Source organism: Saccopteryx bilineata, chromosome 4 (genome assembly GCF_036850765.1).
Source record: "Saccopteryx bilineata isolate mSacBil1 chromosome 4, mSacBil1_pri_phased_curated, whole genome shotgun sequence".
Classification (NCBI taxonomy): Eukaryota; Metazoa; Chordata; class Mammalia; order Chiroptera; family Emballonuridae; genus Saccopteryx; species Saccopteryx bilineata.
Genome location: NC_089493.1, coordinates 199,206,490 through 199,220,682, shown reverse-complemented (window position 1 = coordinate 199,220,682; position 14,193 = coordinate 199,206,490). Strand labels below are relative to the sequence as shown.

Genomic DNA, 14,193 nt, shown 5'->3' with positions numbered 1-14,193 from the left:
TCCAGGGAGCAGCTGTCGACCCTTCTCGCCTGCTCTCCTGTGCTTCCTCCTCAGGCAGTTTCACAGCCACCTGGACACCATGATCAAGGACATCCTGGTCCCCAACCTGCAGTGGCACGCAGGGAGGACGGCCGCAGCCATCCGCACAGCCGCCGTGTCCTGCCTCTGGGCACTCCTCAGCAGCGAGGTCCTGTCAGCCACACAGGTGGGGCGCAGGGCGTCCTGGGCCCGCGCAAGGTGGGGGTGCTGCCCCGCGGTCCCCCTGGGTCTCCTTGGCCACAGCACAAAGGTGCCCACACCAGTGCTGAGTGTCCTCCCGGGGACGTGGGCGGAGTCCCGTGGCACGAGCTGGTAGGATGCAGAGCGTGGACAAGCGTTGTGTTTGCTGTGCTCATCTCGGGGGCTCTCAGCTTCCCATATTGAATGTCACTTTTTACAAGACAAAGGTTTTCATTGGGGAGCCTAACTGAACCGGGTCAGCCGTGGGCTTTCTGCGCTGTTTCCGTTCCTGTCTCCAGCTGACACAGGAATTAAGGCAGCAGTAGAAAGAGTGTCAGTGTTGTGCTTTACTGTGCTTGTGAAAACGTCTCACCAGGTACTCGCTGTGTGTGTGGGCTCCACCTGGCCCACAGCGCACTGTGGTTTCAGTTAAATGCCTCCCACGTTTTCTTGGACACAGTCACGCTGGTAAGGACCAGGCTATTGGGATTTGTGTCTCAGTAAGACTCTGTGGATAATGGATTTTCCATTGATCAAATGAAGCAAAAATTGTTCAAATCATCTAAAGCGTAAGATCCAGCTTCGGGTCTCCCATGTCGCCGTCTCATTGTATCTGTGTGAAAGCCACCTGTCTCTGGGCCGGCGTGCGCCATTGTGGTCACTCCCGTTTCTGCGACGGCTGCAGGTCCAGGACGTGCGGGAGAGGCTGGTGCCCCAGATTCTGACCACCCTGGAGGAGGATTCCCAGACGGCTCGGTTGGTTTCATGCCGAATCATGAACACGCTGTTAGTGTCTTCTGGTGGTGCGATTCGCCCTGATATGTTCATCAAGATTTACCCAGGTAGGACGTTTCTCTTTCCCATGTGTCTATGTTGGTTTGACAGTTGTTTCTTCTATAGGGAAATTAGGAAATGTTATTTTGATTTATGGTCAGTTGGTTCTGAGAGTACAAACCTGGCAATGACAGATTAGAACATCACACTGACTGACACAGGAACGGGACAGCTGGACCAGCTGGGGGCGGAGGCCCAACAGCGCAGGGGGACACGCAGGTTCCCACCGTGGTCAGGGAGTGGCTCTAGGGCGGCAGGGGCCCTCAGAGCGGGAACAGTGGCCAGGCCCCAGGGTGACACAGGCCAGGGCAATGCGTGTGCTGCCCGTGGCCTGAACCCCCAACGTCACTGCCTCCTTGGAGCCAAAACACCGGGCAGACCCCAGATGCAGAAGCCAGACCCCACCCCACCGAGCAGAACTTGAGCTCAGGGGTCTGCAGCCAGGTTCCTGATCACAGGGGGGCTGGTGTCTCCCCCGGCCCGACCCCGAGCGCAGACAGAGCATGTGCACCGCCTCGGAGTTACCTCTCTAAACCACGTCTGAGATCTCAGGAAGGTGCACACGCTGCCCCCAGGAAAGGACAGGTTGAGACTCAGACGGTGAGTGGGAACCAGTGAGGGGCAAGCGTGAGGCCGAGAACCCGGAGAAGCCGTAGGTGAACCTGTGGGAACCAGTGAGGGGCAAGCGTGAGGCCGAGAACCCGGAGAAGCCGTAGGTGGACCTGTGGGAACCAGTGAGGGGCAAGCGTGATGCCGAGAACCCGGAGAAGCCGTAGGTGGACCTGTGGGAACCAGTGAGGGGCAAGCGTGAGGCCGAGAACCCGGAGAAGCCGTAGGTGAACCTGTGGGAACAGGTGAAGTGCAAGCGTGAGGCCGAGAACCCGGAGAAGCTGTAGGTGGACCTTTGGGAACCAGTGAGGGGCAAGCGTGAGGCCGAGACCCCGGAGAAGCCGTAGGTGAACCTGTGGGAACCAGTGAGGTGCAAGCGTGAGGCCGAGAACCCGGAGAAGCCGTAGGTGAACCTGTGGGAACCAGTGAGGGGCAAGCGTGAGGCCGAGAACCCAGAGAAGCCGTAGGTGAACCTGTGGGAACCAGTGAAGGGCAAGCGTGAGGCCGAGAACCCAGAGAAGCTGTAGGTGGACCTGTGGGAACCAGTGAAGGGCAAGCGTGAGGCCGAGAACCCGGAGAAGCCGTAGGTGAACCTGTGGGAACCAGTGAAGGGCAAGCGTGAGGCCGAGAACCCGGAGAAGCTGTAGGTGGACCTGTGGGAACCAGTGAGGGGCAAGCGTGAGGCCGAGAACCCGGAGAAGCCGTAGGTGAACCTGTGGGAACCAGTGAAGGGCAAGCGTGAGGCCGAGAACCCGGAGAAGCTGTAGGTGGACCTGTGGGAACCAGTGAAGGGCAAGCGTGAGGCCGAGAACCCGGAGAAGCCGTAGGTGAACCTGTGGGAACCAGTGAAGGGCAAGCGTGAGGCCGAGAACCCGGAGAAGCTGTAGGTGGACCTGTGGGAACCAGTGAGGGGCAAGCGTGAGGCCGAGAACCCGGAGAAGCCGTAGGTGAACCTGTGGGAACCAGTGAGGTGCAAGCGTGAGGCCGAGAACCCGGAGAAGCCGTAGGTGAACCTGTGGGAACCAGTGAGGGGCAAGCGTGAGGCCGAGAACCCGGAGAAGCCGTAGGTGAACCTGTGGGAACCAGTGAGGTGCAAGCGTGAGGCCGAGAACCCGGAGAAGCCGTAGGTGAACCTGTGGGAACCAGTGAGGTGCAAGCGTGAGGCCGAGAACCCGGAGAAGCCGTAGGTGAACCTGTGGGAACCAGTGAGGGGCAAGCGTGAGGCCGAGAACCCAGAGAAGCCGTAGGTGAACCTGTGGGAACAGGTGAAGGGCAAGCGTGAGGCCGAGAACCCGGAGAAGCCGTAGGTGGACCTGTGGGAACAGGTGAGGGGCAAGCGTGAGGCCGAGAACCCGGAGAAGCCGTAGGTGAACCTGTGGGAACAGGTGAGGGGCAAGCGTGAGGCCGAGAACCCGGAGAAGCCGTAGGTGAACCTGTGGGAACAGGTGAGGGGCAAGCGTGAGGCCGAGAACCCGGAGAAGCTGTAGGTGGACCTGTGGGAACCAGGCACCTGATTCCAGGACGGTTCCAGGGGGTGGGGGGGTGCATGGTGTCTGACTCTGTGTCTTAAGCCAGGTGTCCTCATTAGATAACGACGTGTAATCACCTAGTGTTTGCTGTGTGCCACAAATAGTTAGTGACTTTTAAAAGATGGTTTTGAGAATTCCTGGAAATGAGAACTAGTTACTGAAGTCAAAACTCGGTGCACTGGCCCTGGCTTGTTGGCTCAGTGGTAGAGTGTCGGCCTGGAGTGCAGGAGTCCCGGGTTCTATTCCCGGCCAGGGCACACAGGAGAAGCGCCCATCTGCTTCTCCACCCCTCCCCCTCTCCTTCCTCTCTGTCTCTCTCTTCCCCTCCCGCAGCCAAGGCTCCATTGGAGCAAAGATGGCCCGGGCGCTGAGGATGGCTCTGTAGCCTCTGCCTCAGGCACTAGAATGGCTCTGGTCACAACAGCAACGCCCTAGATGGGCAGAGCATCACCCCCTGGTGGGCGTGCCGAGTGGATCCCGGTCGGGCGCATGCGGGAGTCTGTCTGACTGCCTCCCCATTTCCAACTTCAGAAAAATACAAAAATACAAAAAAAAAAAAAAAACCTCGGTGCACTGGATGAGCAGTAGGCGAACCTGGCTGAGACAGAGTCGTGGCCTGTGAGGTAGTGAGAACGGGCCTCTCACCACACGGGCTGCTGCTCCCGCCCTCGCTTACCTCCCCTGCACGGGTACTGCGTGCTGATCGTCTGCTGAGCCTCTAAAGACAGCAGTCATGGAGGCCAAAGGTTGCTGGTAGATTGTGTGAGAAACACACGCATCTAATAAGAAGTCTGACCCGTGACTAGTCAGAGCATCCGCAGGGGAAGACTGACTCTGCTCAGCAGAACGGCCTGTCCTGGAGTCTCAGCGACACAACACGGGCACAGTGAGCGGCTGTCAGGTCCTGGGCCCTCGGCTCTGTCCCCAGAGCTGCGGAGGGTAAGGTCAGCAGACTTCCCTCCTGTGCGATCTGCTTGCCAGGCGGGGCCTCCCTGCCTGATACCCGTGAGTGGCAGGCTTTGAATCTGAGCACCATGGTGTCTAAGTGGGCCCAGACCACCTGGCGGGTGAGGAGGCCCATGCAAAGGCCCTCGGGCCACTCCTGCCCTGTGTCCAGGGCACCCACCCTTCTGCCTGCAGCACCTGGCATGTGAGCTCTGGGTGCTGCTCCCAGAGACCCGGGTGAGTACCCGGGTGAGCACCGTGCAGGCGCTGCGGCCCTCAGCCTGCTCGTCTTCCTCCGTCCTCCTCCAGAGCTCCTGAAACGCCTGGATGACGTCTCCAATGAAGTGAGGCTGGCGGCAGCCTCCGCCTTGGTCACCTGGCTGGAGTGTGTCAGAGAGGACACCAGGAAGTCCTCCTACCAGAGCCACATTCAGTTCCTGTACAAGGAGCTCCTCGTGTACCTGGATGACCCCGAGAGCACCGTCCAGGACGCAGTCTTGGGTGAGTGTCCTGGCGACTCACTCGGAGTGGCCTTTGGGCCTGTTCCGGGCACATTTGCCCGTTCCCCGTGGCTGAGCGTCGGGGGAGCCACACGGGGGCAGGGGGCAGGCCGGGTCCCTCGGGACATCCCCGTGTCCTCAGGGTCACTGGGCATCCTGAAGGGTGTTGGTATTGTGTGAGGCCGGTGGTAGTTACTATACTAGAAATAAAATTGAGCAAATTTTGAGAAATTTATTAATTCGTTTAAAATAACAAGAAGCCCGTTTCATGTTAAAACATAAATAATATGTATTTGAAAGATTTCCCAAAACAAAATACTGACAAGAAGGGTGTCATTGTTTTATGTTTTCTTCGCTGTGCAAAAATCCTTAATTTGATGTAGTCCCATTTGTTTGTTTGTTTTTGCTGCCCCCGCCTGATGGGACATATCCAAAAAGACATCGCTAAGAGTGATGTAGGAGTCTACTGCCCACATTTTCTTCTAGAAGTTTCATGGTTTCAGGTCTAACATTGACGTCTGTAATCCATTTGGAGTCTGTTCTTGTGTGTGGTATGAAAGGGTAGTCTTAAGTTCATGTTTTTTGCATGTATCTGTCCAGTTTTCCCAGCCAGCACCACTTTTTAAAAATATGTTTAACTGACTTGAGAGAGAGAAACATTGATTTGCTGTTCGACTTATTTATGCATTCATCGGTTGTTTTTTTTCCCTCTACAATGTATCATCTGTGCGTTGGTTGATTCTCGTGTGCACCCTGACTGTGGATCGAACCTGCAACTTTGGCATATCGGGAGGATGGTCTAACCAACGGAGCCCCTGGCCAGCGCCCCAACACCATTCATTGAATAGACCGTCTTTGCCCTGTTGTGTGGTCATCCTCCTTTGTCATAAATTGACCACAGAGACGTGGGTTTATTTCTAGGCTCCCTTCTGTTCCGTTGGTCCACGTGTCTGTCGGCACAGCCGCAGTGTGCTGCTTTGATTTCTGTGGACTTGTGTTGGTTTGATACTTATCTCTGGCATGCTAAGGGTGTTTGCTGTTTTACAGAGGTCCTCAAAGCAGGCAGCGTCCTATTCCCTGACCTGCTGGCAAGAGAGACGGAGGCCGTCATCCACAAACACCGCTCCCCCACCCGCTGTGAGCAGCTCCTGCAGCACGTGCAGGCCAGGCTGCCCGCTCAGTGACCGGAGCTCCAGGCCGGAGCTGCCCGTGCCTCCGCTGGAGGTGGGCGTGAACAGGAAACCCCCGGCCGCACCTGCATGTGGCTCATGGCCTTCACACCTCACCACAGGGCACCTTTCATCAGCAGCCGAGGATGGAGGACTGACAGTGAGAAGAATGTATTTCCTAAGAAAGAGGCGCAGTTCTCTGCTGGGACAGTTTCTCAGACCCAGCAGCTTCTGAAATGACCTTCACAGAGTGGCTGTGCTTTCATGTCCTGTTTATGCCATTCATCGAAAGTCCAACTACAGCAAATGTCCACTGTGCCTCCTGGTGGCCACACCAGCCCAGGCTGCTGGCTCAGGGCTTAGCGGTTCTGTCTGGCGTCAAGCGCCCAAGGCAGTGCTTGACCACTTATTTTTAAAGCCAAAGGAATTTTTTAAAATTTTTAATTCTTCCTTTGGATTCTGTCTACTGGAACTTACTATCTCAGAAAACAGGCTGAAAGGAATATGACGTCTTAAGAACTATTATCAATGAGATTTTTCCCATTTAGAATTTACTGGAAGGTAAAATGGTTGTGGCTCTATTCAGTCAAGTGTCCTTCTTAGGCCAGTAATGCTAACACTGTTAAAAATAGAATATTTAATCAGATTTTGGTTGCTCTCTTGGAAGTAGCAGTAAAGTAAAATTATATTTTATTCTTTAGCACCTTCTACGCCCAAGTGCCTAAAAGATTTCATGTTCAGTGGTTTTTATTTCCATGAGCCAAATACATGTTAATTCAAGGGGGAAATGCTGCCTTTTGCAGAAATCAAATGTTAACGTTTACGCTTAAGTGTTTGAAACTTAATTAAAAATATTTATTGTAATTATCTTGTATGCCTGTCTGTCTGTTTTGATCATTAACTGACATTTTTAGAAATCACTCATTTTTCCTTGGATTTCACCTCTGGGGAAGCCAGCCTGGAGAACCCCAGGCCTCAGCTCGCAGTAAATGCCCTCTCTGGACACCAGGTGGCAGGAGTGCCCCGCGAGCCGGTCGCAGGGCAGCAGCCAGCCTGCCCAGGGCCCACCGTGGGAGGGACAGACCCGCGAGCCGGTTGCAGGGCAGCAGCCAGCCTGCCCAGGGCCCACCGTGGGAGGGACAGACCCTCGAGCCGGTCGCAGGGCAGCAGCCAGCCTGCCCAGGGCCCACCGTGGGAGGGACAGACCCTCGAGCCGGTTGCAGGGCAGCAGCCAGCCTGCCCAGGGCCCACCGTGGGAGGGACAGACCCGCGAGCCGGTTGCAGAGCAGCAGCCGGCCTGCCCAGGGCCCACTGTGGGAGGGAGAGACCCGGGTGTTGGGAGGGGGTCACAGCAGGCCCGGGACCAGCTGGGATGAGTCTGCAACAGGCCCCATGAGGATGTGCTCCCCGACCACACGCACTGATGGCTACAGGGATTCGGGAAGCCCTCAGCTGTGGTCTCGCCCAGAGATTAGTTCCTGAATGCCCTTCCTCCTCAGCATCACCAGGACACCTGTTAGAAATGCCAGTTTTCAGGCCTCAGCCCTGACCTCCTGCATCAGACGGGTGGGGCCCAGGGGTTGGCCCTCCGGAGGGTTCTGTGCCCCAAAGTGGGGCCCGTGCCCTGAGCACACAGGTCTCTGTGCCCAGCCCAAAGCCCCATCCTCTGTCCCTGGTCAGCTATGAGGGGTCACAGGGGCCAAAATACATGGTGGCTTGTCTGATGGGACAACACACTGAACTCCTCGATGCTGTTTTGTTCATGGTTTCCTTCGCGTGCAAGAAACCTTAAGTTTGATGTAGTATCTATCGCTTCTGTACTTTTTCTCTTGCGGTCCCTGCCTGAGGGGACAGACCCAAGAAGAGGTCGCTAAGAGTGATGTCAGGAGTTGACTGCCTGCGTTTTCTTCTAGGAGTTTTATAAGTTTCAGGTCCAATATGGAAGTCTCTAACCCACGTTAAATTTGTTCTTGTATATGGTGTAAGAAAGGGGTCCAATTTCATTTTTTTACCTCTTTTATTGTAGATCAATTGACCGTATAAGCGAGGATTTATTTCTGGCTCTATACTCTATTCCAGGGGTAGGCAACCTTTTTATACCTACCGCCCACTTTTGTATCTCTGTTAGTAGTAAAATTTTCTAACCGCCCACCAGTTCCACAGTAATGGTGATTTATAAAGTAGGGAAATAACTTTATAAAATTTATAAAGCAGAGTTACAGCACGTTAAAGCATATAATAATAATTACTTACCAAGTACTTTATGTCATATTTTCGCTGTTTGGCAGAATAAATCTTTATAAAACAACTTACTATAGTTAAATCTATCTTTTTATTTATACTTTGGTTGCTCCGCCCCCACCCACCATGAAAGTTGGAGCGCCCCCTAGTGGGTGGTAGGGACCAACCAGATTGACCACCACTGCTCTATTCCATTGATCTATATGTTTTTATGGCAGTACCGTGCTGTCTGATTACGATTATGTAGCTTTGTAGTATAGTTTGACACCAGGAAGTATGATACCTGCAACTTTGTTTTTTTCTCCGTATGTCTTTGGCTATTTGGGTGGTTTCATATACATGTTAGGATTCGTTGCTCTGAGAATGCCTTTGGCGTTTGGTGGGGATTGCATTGAATCTGCACATTGCTGAAGGTAGGAAGGAAAGGTATATTCTTCCATTTACTTGTGGCTTCTTCCATTTCTGTCTTTGGTGTCTTTAACAGTTTTTAGAGAGCAGGTCTTGCATCTCTTTGGTTAAATTTATTTCTCGCTATTTTGTGCTTTTTGATGCAACTGTAAATGGGAGTGTTTCCTTAGTTTCCCCTTCAGATCGCTTGTTATTGGTGCGTAGAAACGCCACAGGTTTCTCACATGGATTCTGTCTCCTGCAAACTTCCCTGAGGTCATTTATTCTAATAAACTTTTTTTTTTTTTTGATGGAGCCTTAACAGTTTCCTACAAAGAGTATCATGCCATCTCCAAATAATGACTAGTTGGAGGACAGCAAGGATGCCGGGTCAGGCAGCATAAAGATGAGTGAAAGGAGGCTGGCCGGGGGCGGGTGAGCTGGGGCAGGTGGCAGGGGTCAGGTCGTGAGGGCTGCCGCAGGTGAGGTGAGAGGAGGCGTTCTCGCCCGCCCTTCACTTAACTACAATGTTACTATTTTAGGTTTTCCTCGAGGACTTGTGCGGCATCAGACGAGGTGGAGGACGTAAACCTCCCTGTCTCGCCCGCCTCCCCACTCAGGTCAGCCTCACCACGGTCACTGTTTCTAGTTAGAACAGGCCAAAACATTTACCTTGTCATGCCTTCTTGGGGGGCTGATTCCCGGGGCTAGATCCACTGGCAGTATTTCCTGATAAAGGCTGGGTTTTATTTATGGACCAGCCAGCATTATCCCCTCTTTGTGCCCCATGTCCCTAAAGAAAATGATGTACTCCACAAATTGCTCAAAATAACGCCAAGTGTGTTTTGCTTCCTATCTGTTCACGGCCTTTTAGTTACAAGCTTTTTTTCCCCATGGACTGAGCTTCTCATTGCCTTTATTTTTTCCTTATTGGCGAAACAAGAGAGTGTCTTCCCCCCTGTTCTCGCTTTGACTCAGCCTCTCCTGCTGAATCCTGCCCCGGGAATGCCCCCTCGTCCCCGGAGTTGTCTGTCTCAGAGCCGTCGGCCGCCTGCCGGACCGCACGGCCCACTGGTCCCCGCTCTCCCGGCTCCTCTTGTCCTTTGCTGAAGCCCATCACGCGCTGTCTAGGAAGGGGTGTCTGCATCTCCAGCCAGGCCCTTCAGTTCTCCCTCCTGACTGGGAACAATTTGCAGAACAACCCACCTCCTGCCCCCCCGGGATTTCAGTCGCCCCTCAGCTCTGTTGTCCTCCCCCTGTTGACAGTTTGATGGTTATTCCTTCATAGGAGTCACATGTTTTATCTCCTGGTGCTTTTAAATCTTCACTTTAATATTATGAAACGTCACAAGGACAAGTCTAGCTGGCGGTCTCTTTTTCATTCACCTTGTTCTGTGCGTGAGGGGCCTTTCACCTGTTATGGTTTCCTGTTTGTTTTTAAGGATCTGTTTTCTCTGTCCTTCTGGGAATTCTGGGACATTGTGCATCCCAAACGGGCCCTCGGCCACGTCCCCCATTTCTTACCGGTCTTCTCTCCTCCCTCTTTTTCTTTTTTGGTCATTTTTTCTATGTCCTAGGATAGTTTAGCTTTACCCTCTGACCTTTCTATTAACCGTTTTATTTCCACCATTTACTTTTTAAAAGTCTCTTTGAATGAACTTTATTGAGATTTCATTTACAATACAATGACATAGTCTCATTTTAAGTGTCTATTGTGATGAGTTTTGACAATGTCCTGCATTCTATAATCACCACCACAGTCAGGATAGAGAATGTGTCCATTTCTCCCCAAAGGCCCTGGGTGGCCAGTGCTCCGCTCTCTGTCCCTGAAGGTCACACCGTCTTTTCCAGACTGTTAGCTCAGCAGACATCTGTGCGACCCACCCACGTTCCTGGCGTCTGTCAGTGGATCCTTCCTTTTCTGCTGCTGAGTCATATTCCACTGGGTGGACATGACCCAGCATTATCTGTGCACCTGCTGAGGGACACGGGTTTCCCAGTTCGTTTTTGTGTAACATCCGTGTACAAGTCTCCGTGTGCACATAAGTTTCCGTTTCGCTTGGGCAGATACCCGAAAGTGGCTGGATTGCACAGTAAGCGTGCATTTAGCTGCGTGACAAGCCACCGATGTGTTTCCCAAAGCAGTGGCGCCGTGTGGCACGCCCAGCAGAGACGTGTGAGCGAGGGCTGGTGTGGCCTGAGCCTTGCTCCCATCGTGTGGTGTGGTCAGAACCTCCTGAGATTATTCCGGAACTCGGTTTCCTGGACGGGCCCCTGTCCTACCTGGAGAGGTGGGCGGCAGCTTCCTGGGGCAGGTGTCGGCTTTGTTTCCTGAGACCTGGAAGGAAGGGGGGGGCTGGAGACCTTCCCAGAAGCCAGGCCGAGGAAGGACTTACTCGGAAACCCAAGCCCACTCTAGGAGTGCTTCCGAGCCGTTTGCTCCATTAACCCTGGAGAAGAGCTATGTCTGGCTTTGGACAGGGAGCGGGGCCAGCTGCCAGCTGCTGTGGCCAGGGCTCCGGAGAGAGCAGTTGTTCCTGCCCCACTTTAGTTAATCCCCTGCCCACCCTCCACCCCCACCCCATCCTATTCTGGGATTGCTTCCTCCCCACACCTCCCACCTCGTCCCTCCTTCCCGGTGTTGTTGGAACCTCATCTCCTGATGCCTCTCTTCCCACTCCCCACCTACCTCCTGGTGCTTCTCCACTCGTCATTCCAGCAGGCCTTAGGGGAGAGGGAAGAAATGGTGAGCTTACTCCTGGAAGGGGGGGGGGGTCTGTCCTTGCGCTGGAAGACTGTGTGTATGCTGTTCAGTGGAGAAAACAGGTTATAAATAACCAACATAGGATCCACGTTTACAAAAATATACACAGTGTACATAGCAAAGCGACAGGCATGAAAGTGTTCACAGAATTGACCTCTGACCCCTGGCTGGATGGTCGGTTTACTTAGAGCATTGTCCCAAAGTGCAAAGGCTGCTGGTTCGATCCCCAGTCAGGGCTCACCCAGGAACAGATTGACTTTTCTGTTTCTCTTTCCCTCTCTCCCTTCCTCTCTCTCTAAAATCCAGCAATTAAAAAAAAAAAAAGCCCTGGCCAGTTGGCTCAGTGGTAGAGCATCGGCCTGGCGTGCAGAGGTCCCGGGTTCGATTCCGGCCAGGGCACACAGGAGAAGCACCCATCTGCTTCTCCACCCCTCCCCCTCTCCTTCCTCTCTGTCTCTCTCTCTTCCCCTCCCACAGCCAAGGCTCCATTGGAGCAAAGTTGGCCCGGGCGCTGGGGATGGCTCCTTGGCCTCTGCCCCGGGCGCTGGAGTGGCTCTGGTCGCGACAGAGCGACGCCCCGGAGGGGCAGAGCATCGCCCCCTGGTGGGCAGAGCATCGCCCCCTGGTGGGCGTGCCGGGTGGATCCCGGTCGGGCGCATGCGGGAGTCTGTCTGACTGTCTCTCCCCGTTTCTAGCTTCAGAAAAATACACACACACAAAAAAAAAATTTACCTCTGAATGATGAGATTAAAGCGATCTATAGGTTTGTTAATTTGTTAAGACTCTCCTGTCTTCTCCAGACCTTGGTTAGGAGGGTGGCAGCTCTCACGGTGGCTGGAGCCTCCGGCTGTGGCTAGAGCCCAGCAGGTCTGGATTTCCAGTGTTAACCTGCCACTTCCGAGCAGAGAGGACACCTTGTCCGCAGCCTCACACCCTCGCTCGTCGGAGCTGCTGTGAGTCCTACAGATCACACGTGCAGAGCCAGCACAGAGCCGGGCCCACAGCGGGCAGTGCTCCTAAGTGTTGGTCATTGTTCTGTTAGGTTTTTGTTTGATTGATTTGAGAGAGAGAGACGGAAAGAGAGAGAGAGAGGGAGGAGAGAGATGAGAAACATAAACTCAGAGTTGCATTGCCTTAGTTGTAAACTGATGGCTTCTTATATGTGCCTTGACCCAGGGCTTAAGCCGAGCCAGTGACCCCTTGTTCAAGCCAGTGACCTTGGGATCATGTCAATGATCCCGCACTCTAGCCGGTGACCTCAGGGTTTTGAACTGGGGACCTCAGCATCCCAGGTCTATACGCTGGCCACTGCACCACCACTGGTCAGACAATTCTGTCAATTTGAAGATAAAAAACAAAGAGGCTTTGAGCTCATGGCTTTCCTGGGCACCCTCCAAGGTGAGTCACCCTAAAGGCACTGCCGGATAACAGGACCAGTGAGCTGCTAGAGATTCTGAACGACGTCCGCCGAAGACAAGGACCTCAGCTGGAGAAGAGTTAGCACTGAACATTTTACCAGCATCGCTTGTCCACCTGACCAGGTGCTGCTGCTTGAGGCCATTACAAAGTGACCCATCAATTCTGTACGCCAGGGACATGCAGCCACTTTATTGAAGTACATGAGTGAGAGAACATGACAGACATGGTCAGAGCCAGAGGTTGTACCTGACCCCTCAACAGCCCATCCTGCCGGTCCCAAGCCTCAGCAGTTTCTTTGTATGTCACGTGACTTGCTCTGTGACCATTTACCGTATGTATAAAGAGCTGCTAAAAGCTTAACTAAACCGTCGTAAGTAATTATTGGCAGACTTCTCTGGCAGGGGGGAGTGTGACTGAGGAAGCAAGGTGGGGTGCGGGGGGCCTGCAGTGTCCCTGTCAGCACTGGGCTGAGAAACAATCCTGGCATTTGTTGGGACAGAAGCCAACGTTGAACTTTGTATTAGGTGTTTTTTTTTGTTTTTTGGGGTTTTTTTATCCCATTATTTTATTTATTTATTTATTTTTAATAAATTTTTATTTTAATGGGGTGACATCAATAAATCAGGGTACATATATTCAAAGAAAACATTTCCAGGTTATCTTGTCATTTAGTTCTGTTGCATACCCATCACCCAAAGAGAGATCGTCCTCCATCACCCTCTATCCAGTTTTCTTTGTACCCCTCCCCCTCCCCCTCTCCCTACTCCCCTCCCCCACCCTCCATAACCACCCTACTCCTGTCCATGTCTCTTAGTCTCGTTTTTATGTCCCACCAATGTATAGAATCCTGCAGTTCTTGTTTTTTTCTGATTCACTTATTTCACTCCGCATAATGTTATCAAGATTCCACCATTCTGCTGTAAGTGATCCGATGTCATCATTTCTTCTAGCTGAATAGTATACCATGGTGTATATGTGCCCCATCTTCTTTATCCAGTCTTCTATTTTTTTTTTACAGTGATTAAAAGCCTTTAAGCAAACTCTTGGCCAATATAGCAAGAATCCATAAAAGAGTATGTCTTAGGTTTTTAAAAAATATTTCTTGACATGACGTTTTCAAAGGTGTCCGTGCAGGAAGGGATCTAGAGTCCTCCGTTCTGTAGGACCTACTGAGTACCTGCTATGGGCCAGGCCCGTGTGAGCCCCTGGGGACCCCTGGGGGCAGCGGACGGATGGGCAGACACAGACAGGGGTGTTTATGAGAAAGGGAAGGGGAACAGTTCTATCCACAACAGGAAGGCATCCCTATTGGTGCAATTAATGCAACATACTGACGGTATTCTAAACTGTTTTAGTTTCAGTGGGACAGTCCTCATACCTGCTTTCTTGAATCTTTGCAAACAGTTCTTTGGGACACAAGTGTTGCTTCAAAGCTTGTTTCGCCTTTTTTTAAAAAAAATATACATGTACTTTTACATGCTTAAAATTTTTTTTTTTAGTTCTTGATTTTAGTGAGAGAGGAAGGGAAAGAGAGAGGAACGGGAATATCGATCTACCTGTATGTACCTCGACCAGGA

General features: G+C 52.6%; 1 protein-coding gene across 1 annotated transcript in view; it reads left to right on the top strand.

Annotated features, from left to right (window-relative positions):
- The window catches only part of DNAAF5 (dynein axonemal assembly factor 5), a 32,547-nt gene extending 25,894 nt beyond the window's left edge, over positions 1-6,653 (top strand). The window contains exons 10-13 of the mRNA XM_066273578.1: positions 55-205; positions 905-1,061; positions 4,446-4,637; positions 5,684-6,653. Coding sequence (XP_066129675.1) covers positions 55-205; positions 905-1,061; positions 4,446-4,637; positions 5,684-5,820 — 637 coding nt within the window. The 3' untranslated portion in view covers positions 5,821-6,653. The remainder of the gene's footprint in view (positions 1-54; positions 206-904; positions 1,062-4,445; positions 4,638-5,683) is intronic.
- The last annotated feature ends 7,540 nt before the right edge of the window (positions 6,654-14,193 follow it).